Genomic DNA, 14,735 nt, shown 5'->3' on the forward strand with positions numbered 1-14,735 from the left:
ACTCTGTCGCATAGTTACACGCACCCTGTCACTGTTAACTGGCCAGTCAATCATCTTTTCACAGTTAACGTCCTCTGCATTTAATTTCATTTAACTTCCTACCGTATTGAAGAGAAAAGAAGTAGCACGTTGATCTGCCAGCTGTGAGTCGTTTGAGAACTCTGCTCATATTTTGCATAATGACGCATTTAAAAGTTAATGGCCAAACTGATGTTTATAAAAGTTCACATTGTTGTTGTTGCAGATGAAATATAACACAGATAACATGAAATAAATATTTTATCAGGGTAAATGTTGATTGTTAGTAACTCGAATCCCTTTATCTAAACCAGGGGTGCCCAAACTCGGTCCTGGAGGGCGGTGTCCTGCAGAGTTTAGCTCCAACCCCAATTAGACACAACTGAACCAGCTAATCAAGCTCTTACAGGCATACTAAAAACTTCCCACCAGGTGTGCTGAGGCAAGTTAGAGCTAAACTCTGAGTTTGGGCACCCCTGATCTAAACCGTCTCGTGCACATCCGCCATGCTTGTAGTTTTTTTTTTTTACGCTTTTTATTCTTTGTTTGTAGTTCTGCAATCGGTCACTATATTGAATCCTTCGCCAAAGCGCAATGGATTGCATGGATCCACACTGAAAAAAAAAAAAAAAAATCTATCTTTGAAGCGAGAGAAAGTGAGCGCGTGGAAGTTAAGGAGAATGATTCACGAACAAAATGTCATGAGGTTTTCGCCAGTCGAATTGAATAATTGAATGAAAATTAATTGTACTCTTAAATAAATTCTTTAAGAAAAAGACAATCCCTTGAAACTTGTGCGTTATGTTGTAGCCATATTTTCCATATGTTAATACAGAAGTCTTTTTCAAAACTTTTATTAATAATTTCACATTACATTCTTCTACAAACTTTGATCTCATGGATTATAAACCAGTTTTAAGTGTAGCCGGACACTGTATATTTTTGATCAAAAAACAAAAAAAATTACATAATTTTTTTGTGTGTAATATTTAAAAGAAAAAATACTGCAGGTTACAACATATATTCATCTGACTGATTTGACAGTTTTCTATTTGAACTTGTCTGCTAAAATTATAAAAATGGAGAACAGTTGGGGAAATAAATATACTTTATAGTGAAATCTTTCAGATCATTCAGTTTCATGACTGCGTTTGTCAAAATGAGGGTTTGTCTAAGTCATATGATCCCTCAGAAACCCACAGCTGTGATTTACCCTTTATATGTGTGTGTGTTTGTGTGTATTTTTCTAATTAGTGCTGCTATTCCTCTCTGGTGTGATGTGCTATTTATGAGAGAAACATTTGAAGATTAGCAACATAAATTATTCATCAAACAGCTTACTAAATAAGTACTGTATGGCAGCTGAAATTCTTTACAGGATGTCATACATGTATATAGAGTGTAGCATTAGTTTAGCCACTTCCACTCCTAGCTGTCACGGTGAAGACAAATCCAGCAAATGTGCAGTCTGGCAGTCTTGAAGCTTTAAAACAAACCTTCACACAGAGAATCAAAATGAAGACCACTCAGTATAGCCAGAGAAGTTCAGAAAAATTTCCCATCTGAATTTCAACATATTTTTCCTTATTTGAAACGGTTTATTTAGGGGCAGTGCCAATGAAAAAAAAAGTCTCAGAGGATTACAACATGAATTAAAACATCCCTTATAATCAGTTAAAAATACCACATCCAGTTTATTGTTTGTGAGAGCTGGCAGCTAATCCAGTGGTTCCTGTTTGATTCGAATGACGGAGGTCGTGACCCCACGGTGACTTCTTTTGGTCTCTCTCCTCAGAACGTACTCACTGAACTGGGTTGAGTCCACACCACCTCCACAAGAAGCAGCAATCTCAAAACCTCTTTGCTGCAGTCGCTCCAGAACCTAATGAACACAAAAAATCCCAAACACACACCAAATTATTATCCTTTCATATTCTACCAACAGTAAACAATTAATATACACTATTGTTCAAACATTTGGGGTCAGTAAGGCTTTAATGGTTCTGAATGAAGTCTCATATTCACCAAGGCCAAATTTATTTGATTAAATTATTTTAAAATGTAATTTATTCCTGTGTTGGCAAAGCTGGATTTTCAGCAGCCATAGTCTTCAGTGTCACATGATCATTCAGAAATCATTCTAATATGCTGGGGTTTGGTGCTCAAGTGAGTTGTGCTGCTTAGTTTTTAGTGTCACGTTTGATCATTTTAATGCATCCTTGCTGAATAAAAGCATTAATTTCTTTCAATAAATAAATAAATAAAGCCTGACACCGAACAGTAGTGTAAATATTTTTCTCCACACAAATAGTTAAGATGTCTATTGGCACAGATGTTGCCTCTGAATCAACATTCTCTTGTCAACCTTGGCAGGTTGTCTTTACAAATGTGTTTATACAGCTTGAGATTCAAATGCAAAAAATTAGCAGAATGCTTTACTTGTTGGGATGCACATGTACTTGCTAAGGATGTGGAGCTTTAAAGATGCTGTACTATAAACAATCACTGTTTGAGAAGAACAGTGTGAAGACTTCAAATTTCTGCTTTTGTGTCTCACAGAGAGAGACATAGAGAAAAAAAAAACAGAATATGGATTTAGAACGACATGAGTAAATTTTGACTATTTTCATGTTTGTGTGAACTATCCCTTTAATTGAACACCCCTGGCACAAAATCACTGTCGTCTTCAGTTAGAAACACAACACAACAAAAGTGTTATAAACCATCTGTCCAGCAGCTCTCTCAACTGAACAAAATGAGATACTTAAACCACTTGCTTATTCTGTCTTTCTTTCTGTCTATTTCTCCGTCTCACTCTCTCTCACTGTTTCTTCCAGTCCTGCAGATATTCGCTCCACAGAACTGTGAGATCACATTCCATTAGTGTGCCTTGAGGATGTCCCTTCCTCTTTTTCTCTCCAGCACTGCCTAAATTTCCCTTCACTCCCTCCCTCCATCTACAGTTTTCCACCATCTTTCTCTTTTTTGGTCCCCACACCTCCCACCCACCCAACCTCTCATTTACAGGTCAAAGTTTCTGTCTGTCTGCACTGTGTGACTTTCCATCATGCTTTTGTCCTTCAATTCTCTTTTTCTCTCATTTTTCTTTCCTGTCTTCTGCCTCTACTTTTCTCAATCTCCTGCTTCCATTAGTGTGACGGCAAGTGCCAGGGGCCAAAAGATTTAATAAGCAAACAGGATTAGACAGCCTCTAGACATTTTGTTGTAAAATATACTCTTTTAATATATAATTAAAAATATAATCTTTACTTACAACTTTGAAAAATATATTTTTTTACTTAAGGTTTTCTTTTCAAGAAATTTGTTTACTTCAACATGATATCAGGACAGTTGTATCACATTTTTGTGTAATATTTTTGACTTTGTTTATGACTTGCATGGCTCGTGAATTCTCAAAAGTCAGTAAAAAAGTGATCAATACTTCATAAAAATGAATATTTAGTATAAAAATAAGTAAATAACTGGAATTGGCTGGTGTGTGAGTGGTGTTTAAGGTGTCACGCACCTGTACAGAGTTTAGGTGGCAGTATCCGTTTAGAGGGAAGCGAATGACGTGAGTGGAATCATGGTTCCAGCCTGCGTTGACGGAGTTGCACATGACGTCTCCTATCTCTGGGAAGATGTCCTCGATGAGGGCTTTATCACCGCTGAGAGTTATCCTCTCTCCCAGCTCGGGGGCAACGCGCACTACCACACACTCACACATGCGTGATGTGTACCTAGAGTCCTGCTCCGAACGCCAGTGCTCCAGCTCAGCCTGCAGAGGCTGCAGCTGGAAATATCGGGCCTCCTCATACAGCAGAGAGTAGTCCTACACACACAGATAGATGGCACAACTGATACTTAAGGAACGATTCACCTAGAAATGAAAAATCAGTCTTTGTTTATGGCTGTCTTTTTATTTTGTTTTTGGACAGCCCTTGGTCATTATATGAACTGTTGTATGGCAAGAAATGTGTAGTGATTCTTCAAAGTACTTTTACTTCTGTGTTTCATGAAAAAAAAAACAGCATATGGACAGAATGTTAATTTTGGGGCGAACTATTCTTTTATTAAAAAAAAGCCTATAATAATGCAGCATAAGATTTTAATTCCTACCTTAAAGTCATCTGGAATGAGCAGTTTTGAGGTCCTGAGGAAGTTTAAAATGTAGCGGAACATGTGTCCATCGCGATCTATAAAATAATGTTGCTTCAGGCTGTCCAATACAATGGGCTCCGTGCCATCAAACAAACGACCAATCCTGTGAGAGGAACAGACAGATGTTAAAATATTTAGATGAAATCGAACAACAACAACGATTAGCTTTCTTATGCAAGGTTTTTCCTCTCTCTCTCTCTCTCTCTCTCTCTCTCTCTCACACACACAAACACACACTGGTATTCCTATTATTATGGGGGCATTCCATGGGGACACATTAATGGTTTTTATACTGTACAAACTGTATTTTCTATCCCCTTACCCTAAACCTACCCCTCACACAAAACTTTCTGTATTTTTAGATTTAAAAACGTTTCTGTATGAAGTTGTTTTGAAAGACTTGCAGATTTCATTTGAAATGGTTACATGTGGTGTAACCATCAAGTAAAAAATAATATATTTTCTTTACACTGTACATACATGCGAGTATACACTACTTGATCATTATTTAAAAGAAAAAAGTATAATAAAAAGTATAAATAAAAAACTAAAATTTCAATATATTTTAAAGGTAAAGTTTTTTTTTTTTAATTTATTTTGGGGCGAACTATTCTTTTATTAAAAAAAAGCCTATAATAATGCAGCATAAGATTTTAATTCCTACCTTAAAGTCATCTGGAATGAGCAGTTTTGAGGTCCTGAGGAAGTTTAAAATGTAGCGGAACATGTGTCCATCGCGATCTATAAAATAATGTTGCTTCAGGCTGTCCAATACAATGGGCTCCGTGCCATCAAACAAACGACCAATCCTGTGAGAGGAACAGACAGATGTTAAAATATTTAGATGAAATCGAACAACAACAACGATTAGCTTTCTTATGCAAGGTTTTTCCTCTCTCTCTCTCTCTCTCTCTCTCTCTCTCTCACACACACAAACACACACTGGTATTCCTATTATTATGGGGGCATTCCATGGGGACACATTAATGGTTTTTATACTGTACAAACTGTATTTTCTATCCCATTACCCTAAACCTACCCCTCACACAAAACTTTCTGTATTTTTAGATTTAAAAAAAACTTAATTCTCAATAATTTATAAGCTTTTTTCCTCATAGAGGACCAAAAAATGTCCCCACAAGGTCAACATTTACTGGTATTACTATCCTTGTTGATCCCCATAATGTAGGGAATACCAGGTACACACACACACACACACACACACACACACAATTGATTACAAATATAGTTTATTTTTTCAGTTCAAAAATTTGGAGTCGAAGCTTGGAGTTCAAAAGCTTTTTTAATGTTTTTGGTGCTCAAGAAACATTGTTATTAATTTTTAAAAAGTTTAAAGGGTTAGTTCACCCAAAAATGAAAATACTGTCATTAATCACTCACCCTCGTGTTGTTCGAAATCCGTAAGACCTTCGTTCATCTTCGTGAAAACAATTTAGGATATTTTTGATGAAATCTGAGGGCTCTCTGACCCTCCAATAGACAGCAAGGTAACTACCACGTTCAAGGTCCAGAAAAGTACCAAGATGATCGACAAAGTAGTCCGTGTGACATCAGTAGTTCAACTGTAAAGTTACGAAGCTACGAGCTGACCCAGATCCGGCGTGATGACGTAATTACGCCGGATCTGGGTCAGCGCCGCCACACGCTCGCGTCATGATACTGTCGTTATTTTTGTTTTCTTTGCGCAAAAAAGTATTCTCGTAGCTTCGTAACTTTACAGTTGAACCACTGATGTCACACGGACTACTTTGTCGATCATCTTGGTACTTTTCTGGACCTTGAATGTGGTAGTTACCTTGCTATCTATGGGAGGGTCAGAGAGCCCTCAGATTTCATCAAAAATATCTTAAATTGTGTTCCGAAGATGAATGAAGGTCTTACAGGTTTGAAACAACACGAGGGTGAGTAATTAATGACAGAATTTTCATTTCTGGGTGAACTAACCCTTTAATATTTTGAATGTTAGCTTAATATTTCTGTGAGTTTCAGGATTTTTTATTAAGAAAGTTCAAAAGAACAACATTTATTTTAAATCGACATTTATTGATATAACTGATATTATATAAATTGACATGATTTTTTTTCTTTAATCTTTGGTATTTTCATACTTTCTTATTTGTTAGTATTTTTTTATTTTCCCATGTTTTTCCCACATTTATTTCTAATTATGATGTATATACAATAAAAAGTAACTATAACTAAGACTAATTCAAAGTTCATTCTCACATACAATCAGTCTGACAGCAGTTTCATGTGCTTCTCGACTGAGCAAGTTTTAAGATAAACTGCTCTAACCCAAATTCCCCAATATACTTCTATACAAATGTTGTCATGTGAAATTAATACATAGTGATCCTTTCCATATGTGTTGTAAAAGGCCAGTGGACTATTGTCTCTTAACTACAATAACAATGGTATTACCAATGTACTGTTTTTGCTTGCGCTTAAAGAGACGTCAGTTTGCGGAAAATAAATGATCAAAACAATCTGAGGGAAAATTGTGACTAGGTGTTATAATCCCTGAATATTGGGATTATAACACCTAGTCCTATTTTGAAAACTGCATGGAGGTTCTGATTTGATGGAAGTTTGAGAACCACTGTGCTAAAATATTCATTAAAACAATCTGAGTGTGCTCATGTAAATACATGAGCAGACTTTGACAGTTCTTTCGGTCAGCACAGTCTGCCTGAACTGTAGCCTGCATCTGCATCAGCATCACAGAGGGCAAGGCTGGAGGCAGCGACCATCATTGCTCCTGACGACGCAAATGTCATCATCCAGCGCCCTGCTTCCTGGCTCTATGATGAGTGCATTGTCATATTGATGTTTTTTGTGATCAAGTAGCCAAGGGGGGAATGGATCACAAGTGTCACTGATGCCAATGCTCTCAGAAATATCTATTTGACAATTACAAAGGCTTTCCAAGGCCTATACTAGATTATACCAGATCCGTTTGATTCTCTATGAGACAATATGTGTGAGACTCAGTATTTCTATGCCACTGTAAGGGACAGTGGGAGGCGGAAACTGTGTGAGACATGTGAGCAGTTGTGAAACAGGGTGCTAGTCTGGCTCAAAGCGCTTCAGGCTCCTTTTGGCCTGTGCTCTGATGTTTGACTCAGTCAGCAGCTACAAGACAATAATGCTCTTTGGCATTGCAGAAACATACCGGTCAATGAGCTAATGAGCACAGACAAGCCGCACATACACACACACACACACACACATACACATACACATACACACAAAACACACACATATGGAGCAAACACACATCATAACGGACTTGTGTGTGAACAGACAAATGCACAAATCCGTGTGCATCAGTGTCTGTATTGTGTGTTTTAGGTGCAAAACTTTAATGTAGGAGACTTATCCAAGACATAGGCTAATCAATATTTGTCAGTTGTATGCTTTTCAACATGCTGTATCACAGAATGAAACAACTCGTTAACTTAATTAAAGGCAATTATCAGCAATATGCTTTATTTGAATGTTTCTTCGTGACTTACCATGACATTGAGCTGTTTGAAATAAGTTAATTCTCTATTCGCAACACCTCAGAATCGATTCTTTTTTAAATCAATTCCCAGCCCTATCTATTACACTATGGTGTCCATTTCTATAAGGTTTGGTGTCTGTGTGAAATTTACCTGGACTCTGGGTATTTGGTTAATGTGGCCAGGCTGCTGGTATACATGTGACCCCCTACATCAATGTGGACCGGTGCGTTGGACTTCGTGAGCTGTGCAGGTGTGGGGATGCCAGCTGTACTCAGCGGGGAGACCGGCGAATGTGCCAAGATCGGCCGAGTCGACATGCCCACACTGTTGCTGCGATTCTCCTGAGAAAAAAAAGATGATAGGTAAGATAGGCAATTTCAAGATTAACATTTATATTAGGAGGTTAAATGAGTCAACATGAAATTGAAACCCATTTTACTTTGTTGAAAAAAACCTTGGGAGTTTATTTTATCATGAAAAGTGGATATTGACACCAGAACAGATGCATTGAGAATATAGATATACTGCCTAGGAAAATAGCATATAACAAGTTGTATGAACTTTTTGATATTTTCATTGAGATTGAATTTATCCATCAAGACTTGATTGGATCATGAAAAGTGGGCATTGAATAGACCAGAATGGAATGAGGTGGTTGGAAGGGAAGGGCTGAACAAGTAAAAGGCATTTGTGACGTCAGCAGAAAAGAAATGTCACAGGCCCGTGGTCGAAAGTTTATGGCCTGCGATGACCTTTGATTTGGCCTGTCGTGTTAAAAATGTAATTAAAAACTTTAACCAGACAGTTGGGTTAGTCCATATTTGATCCAAAGTTGGGTTGAAACCACCCAGCATTTTTTTTAGAGTGTATATATGTGACCACCCTGCATTTTGGGTCACAAGAATATTAAATTATTTGCTATATTTTGTTTTGTATCTATGTATGTTTATTTCTATTTACATGTGTATATATAAGTTTAATTTAAATTACTTTAATGTGTTATAATGGGTTTGCATTGAACAGGCCAGCTGCATTTTCCAAATTCTGGAAAAGTGTGGCGCATTCTCAGACAACAAAGATGACCGCTTGGGCAACCACTAACTCGTCTCTCTCTCTCATTTACTGTTAAGGTTAGTTATTTTTTATTAATTTTCATGTCAAACTATAATTTACATGCTTTAATGTTCAAGTAATTTGTTCAATTGATCATTTGTGTTATCAGTAATTTTAAGATACTTACCTGATACTTACCTGAGTTGTTAATCTGAGATATTTATGAGTAAAGTCCTTTCTGTACATATGGTTATTTATTTATTTGCTTACTGTGATTTGATTTAAGTATCTATATGTATTATTTGTTTCAACGTGTTTATGACAACTGTGATTCAAAGTTTCTGAATTAATCTGAAATACAATGTTTATTAAAGACAACAAAGAGGACCGCTTGGGCAACCACTAACTCTTGACTCTCTCTCGCTCTCTCTCTCTCATTACTGTTAAGGAAGTACTACATATATGTTTTTTACTTTTTGCATTGAAATGTAGAGAATATAACACATCTGAATTTTTTTTTTAAATGTCTGTTTTAATAATATAATTGGATATAATGCAACATTTACGTTCAGACCTTCGTAGCAAACGTTTGAGCACCACTGGTTTAAATTTTACAAATGCACATTTTTTTTCCTTTGGAATATTATGTCATATGTCAATATTACATAAACAGGTGACAATTTTGATTTAACTTTGACTTGATCTCTGTCACTAGCTGAAACCAAACAGATTTGCAGGTTTCCTGAACACTTCTATAGCCCCTTTTGCCTCAAACTCCCATCATCCATTGTCCTGTGTTTTTGGGAATCAACTTTTAAATGGCTCACTTATAGCCCTCTCTGCACACTAAACTAGAATGGGAAAGTATTTTAACAGAAACAACTGAAGCAGCCTCCTCATTTGGTTAACATGTCATGAGTGGAATGGGGAGCACAGCGCTAAATGCTTTACAACATAAACACAGATAATAATTTCTACCTTGACAACTACATTTGCAATATAAGTGGAAATAATTAAATTGACCTGTTACGATATTAATAGTGATTTGGCTGTCAGCACTACACAACATTACAGCAGCGCCACTCTCATTAGCATCAGTAGGGGCTCGTTCAATGGGCTTCGTCTGACATAACATCTGCTTGTGCTGGGAAATAACTGTTTGCTAAATCTCAATGGTCACTCTCTACTGAGGTGCAATGAAACAGCCATGGGCAGAGTTTCCTTTAAAGATGAAAAACAGAAAAAAGTTAACTGTAACATAAGTATACTTGTGTACTATCAATGCATTTTTTTGCCCAGAGCGGAGTAACAATATCTGAGTTGACTGTCTTACAGAATGAAACTTGCTGAGAGAATGAGTTCAGTGGACTGGCTTATACAGCGACCTGAAAAACAAGCATTAACCCTTGGTAATACACAGAACATGTGCAAATAAACATGTACCCAGGCAAGCACATTAAAGCACTAATGATAAACATCTCTGGCACAACTGGGTGTTTTAGCGGCTGCAGCTTTCTAATGGTGGCTGAATGGGGTGTTATGCCTATGGGAAGACTAACTTAGGTCAAAAAGACTTTTTCTTATGCATAATTAAAAAAAAAAAAGTCTTTTATTTTCTCGCTAAGTGTAGACAATGAGAAAATGAGATCATGGGGTGGAAAATGACAAAATAAACGTTTGTGGGTAATATATTTTTATAATTTTTTTTTATTGATTTTGAAAGTGACAGTAAAGACATTTATAATGTTACAAAGGATTTCTATTTCAAGTTCCTTTGTAACTTTTTATTCATAGAATCCTGAAAAAATAATTGTATCCCTGTTTCCACAAAAATATTAAGCAGCTGCAGCACAATGGTTTTCAACACTGATAATAATAAATGTTTAATTGATTATAATGTTTCTTGAGCAGCAAATCAGCATATTAGAATGATTTCTTAAGGATCATGTGACACTGAAGACTGGAGTAATGATGCTGAAAATTCAATTACAGGAATACATTACATACATTTTAAAATATATTAAAACAAACAAATAAATAAAAAAATAATTTCAAATATTTCACTATATATACAGTGGGTACGGAAAGTATTCAGACCCCCTTAAATTTTTCACTCTTTGTTATATTGCAGCCATTTGCTAAAATCATTTAAGTTAATTTTTTTTCCTCATTAACTTTCCGTACCCACTGTATATATATATATAGTCAGCCTTGGTGAGCATAACAGTCTTTTGACTGGTAGTGTACCTGTAAATGCAAAACATGTAAAACGATGGATCTAAAGGACACAATGGATCCATGAGGTAAAAAAGTCTCTCAAAGTTTCAAAGTCTCTGACTCAGAGACTTCACTGTTAATGAATCTCACCCACATCTCAGCATGTACAGCAACCGAGGAAGATATGAAAGCAGAGCATAGACTCACTTTACATCTGTTAATTAGCAAGGAGGGAGCAGGATATAACTGGATGTGAATGTGAAATTATGAAGTGTCATAATTGACAAGGCCTTTCAGTTCTTTTCTAGGATGTTTTCCAGGACTCTCTTCCCCGGGGTCGCTAATAAATACTTACCCCAAACGTTTTTTAAGACAAATACATGCTGTGCTTTTAAAGCATGGCAACTACAAACAAAAAAATACTTCAACATTAACATTCATTACGACAATATAGCCGTGGTTGCATTTAAAAAAAAGCACAGGTATAAACTCTTCAGGATTAATATTTTAGTGTGGTACAGGTACTGTAGAGCACTGTTTAATTAATATAGTGTCATGCAGCAGAAGACCACACTAAACAGCTCATCTCAGGCATTATATTTAGGAGTCATTGGTTTTTGCTGGAGCCCAGCACAGGTGCAATATTAGCTCATTCCTCCGCAGGCAACGAATGCTTTTATTTTTCACACTCACCTTCATGCTGAAGGGTGAAGAAATCTGTGCCTGTTTTAGTACAGCCTACTTACAAAGCATAATAATACCAACATATGAAGAAATCAGTCTTAATCACATCCCCAAATGGACCACCACTGGCAATTTGTGCTGCTGCCCCTCGGCAAAGATGGAGATGATGGACTTGTTTATAAAGATGGGGAGTTAGTTAGTAAAAAATGTACAAATACAATAAAGGTGTATTAATCTAAGTCTAAAAACAGTCCTTAAAAACACATAAAAAAATTTTTTTTTTAAATGAACATGAAAACGTACAATGCACTTGTTTTGTGCATTAATGGGGATCAAGTGGCACAATTCAAAGTTAAGTTTCAGCCTGAAATAGCACTCTTTCACAAGATAACACCATCATAACAAAATTGACTCATTACAATGAAGAAGTAAATCAGGGATTTGCTGACAAATGTTCCATGCAAAATGACACACACACACACACACACACACACACACACACAGAGATGAGTCAAATTTGACATCCCACGTTGTTTTAAATCATTAATTTGCATAAATATACTCGGTGTGAAAACCCAATTGTCCTCTGACTGGTGTGATTGACAGACAGCAGGGCCGCTTGGAAAACTAATCTGAAGCGCTGTTCTAAGCACGTGTCACGTGTCAAAAACGTTCCGTCTTTATACCGACGTGCTAAAGACATGAAATCGCTATTACCTGTGAGGGGAGCATACGAGGACTCTCTCCGTTGGGCTCGCAATGAGAGGAGACTAGCGCGGTGACAGTCGGAGTGTCCGCGCACTCCACGGCGGTGCGCGCGCAGAGTCTTTTCGGCGATGCCCCCGGTCCCGAATCGCTTACCGGATAGACAAGCGTCCGAGGGCGTTTGATCACCTTCTGCGGTTTGAGCTCGGCCTCGTCCTCGCAGCGCAGCACGTGCTGCAGGTGCGCTCCTCCGTTGGCCGTTTCCGGGGAGACGTGGAGGGGCGCTAACTTTGACCCGATGCCCGCAATGCCGTTGAGCGTTGCTATGGAGACGGCGCCGATGCAGTGGTTGGTGTAAGTCTTTGACAGTTTGGCGGCCCGCGACAGCATCTGCATTCTCGTGCCCAGCAGGTTCTTGCCTATGGCTTTGTTCTCGTACCACGTCGTGTCGGTCTCGCTGCAGTGATCCCGCGGGCGCTGGAAGAAAGCCTTGCAGAGAGGATTGCGCTTCGAGAGGTACTTTACGAAGCTCGCGTAGGGACAAAACTCCGTGGCGGTCTCGTACATGCGGGGAAGGTTGTCATCGTCCGTGTCCGATCTTTTTTTCGTCCAGGAGGCGGGACGAGACTTGTGGTACGGCCCGAGCGCTTTGAAATACACAAACTTGCGTCCGTCCTCGTCCACGGCTAGCCCGAAAGAGTCCTCCTCGAGCTCGCGCTGGTTCTCCCGCCCCCTCGTGCAGAAGTACATGCAAGTCTCGAACCACACTTTGTTGAGCAGTCCGAACGGCGAGCTGGCGCTGAACACGGCCGAAGTGTAGAGTTTTCTCAGGTCGGAGCGCGTGATGGCTTGCTTCTGCACCACGGGGCCGGCGCCCTGCTCCTCCAGCTTGCGTATGACCGCGGCGAGCGCGAGGTTGGCGCTGCGCAGCTCGGGGTCCTTGGTGAGGTCCAGCGTGCGGCAAAAGGGGGGCTCGTTCAGGTAGCGGTTGAGCGAGCTCCGGATGCTGATGAGGGAGGACTTGCTGTACAGCTGTCCGCTTTTGGAGCGCGCCTCCGAGTAGAACGAGCGCAGCACTTTGCAGAGCGCGTGCTTGTCCATGCTCTCAAAGTCCGTACTTTGCGCCTTCTCCGTCAGGTATTCCCGGAAGATTCGCACCGCGTACCGGGTGGCCAGGCGCGTGTTCTCGCTGAGCCTGGAGCGGTGCATGTCTCCCTCGGGTCCCGAGTCCAAAGCGGCGAAAACCGGGTCCCCCGCCGCCGCCGACTCGAGCTGGTCCGTATTCCGCATAAAGACCGCTTCCCCCGTTTCCACGGCAGCAGCGCAGCTGTCGGGCTCCCCGCACACCTCCCACTCTAACTCGGCTTCTTCTTCTGACACTTCTCCCTCTTCCCCTGTGATCTGGATCTCCTGAATCTCTTCCTCCTCTTCCTCGCCCGAGCCTCCGTCTCTCTCCCGTTCCCCCGCCATCGGGTCCGGTTCATCATCTTTACAGCAGTGGTCCCCGCTGCCAGGCATTCTCGCCATATTGCAGTCTGACAGTGTATGAGTCCCGAGGCACTGCGCATGCGCTATATTGGACCGCAGAGCTGAGAGCTTTTTGTGCGTTTTAGTGACCTTCAGCTACGAAAACAGGCACGCGCTCTTAAAGGTGCAGGGAAAGGGGAGCTAGATTGCCCAAAATTAAAACACACACACACACTTTCACACTTGAATTGAGAGATAAAGCGAGAGAAAGAGGCAAACGGTCAACTATACTCTGTATTGGACTGCAGCAGAATTAAGCACTAAATTATGCCTTTATTACATCCACACAGACACACACCTGCTAATTATTAAAGGGCTATGCAGCTCAGGCAGGCTGACTTGATTTGGGAGTTTCCAGTAGCAGCTGTGATCATGTCTAACCCTGAGGCCACATCCATATACTTTCGAGTGTGTATACAGCCTTTTGAGAGGAAAAGAGAATGTGACAGATGGGAGGGAGAGAGAGAGAGATGGTGTGGTGAGCTAATTGATATTTCTGTGCATGGTAAGAATAATTTTGACAGAATAAAGTGCACACCATGGGTTTGTGTGTGCAATGATGGCCAGCAGGCAGAAAAACACTCTAAAAGGCGAAAAACACAAAAGGAACAGTTCACAAATAAATAAATAGTCATTACTTTCGCACTCCAACCTCATACCGTAAAAATTATTTTTCAAAGTTTTAAGTAAAGATTGTTAGAGTAATTTGTTTTACAAGAAAATATTAAGTTTTTCTACTTAAGGATTTAATGTGTAATTCAATGTGTTACTTGGCATTTCTTTATGTTGTTTGTGAAATTTACTAGCAATTTCTGAGTGAAAATTTTCTCTACACTTAAAAAT

The 14,735-nt window shown here is 39.3% G+C and overlaps 1 protein-coding gene across 1 annotated transcript; it reads right to left on the minus strand.

Annotated features, from left to right (window-relative positions):
• Positions 1-1,006: 1,006 nt before the first annotated feature.
• LOC107701518 (uncharacterized) lies at positions 1,007-13,932 on the minus strand. The gene is made up of 5 exons (XM_016503558.1): positions 12,378-13,932; positions 7,857-8,047; positions 4,844-4,988; positions 3,545-3,850; positions 1,007-1,900 (listed from the first exon to the last, which is right to left on the minus strand). The coding sequence occupies exons 1-5, from the start codon at positions 13,890-13,892 to the stop codon at positions 1,736-1,738; spliced, it is 2,322 nt and encodes a 773-aa protein (XP_016359044.1). The 5' UTR covers positions 13,893-13,932; the 3' UTR covers positions 1,007-1,735.
• Positions 13,933-14,735: the final 803 nt, after the last annotated feature.

The sequence above is a fragment of the Sinocyclocheilus anshuiensis genome, unplaced genomic scaffold, assembly GCF_001515605.1.
Source record: "Sinocyclocheilus anshuiensis isolate Anshui unplaced genomic scaffold, SAMN03320099.WGS_v1.1 scaffold1051, whole genome shotgun sequence".
NCBI lineage: Eukaryota > Metazoa > Chordata > Actinopteri > Cypriniformes > Cyprinidae > Sinocyclocheilus > Sinocyclocheilus anshuiensis.

Bases quoted from the DNA above. Each gene is read 5' to 3' on its own strand.
- LOC107701518 (XM_016503558.1), bottom strand. From the start codon at position 13,892: ATGGCGAGAATGCCTGGCAGCGGGGACCACTGCTGTAAAGATGATGAA. The intron at 3,851-4,843 runs GTAGGAATTAAA...CTGTGTGTGTAG, and splicing joins TCATTCCAGATGACTTTAAG to GACTACTCTCTGCTGTATGA. The intron at 1,901-3,544 runs GTGCGTGACACC...TGTGTTCATTAG, and splicing joins GCCACCTAAACTCTGTACAG to GTTCTGGAGCGACTGCAGCA.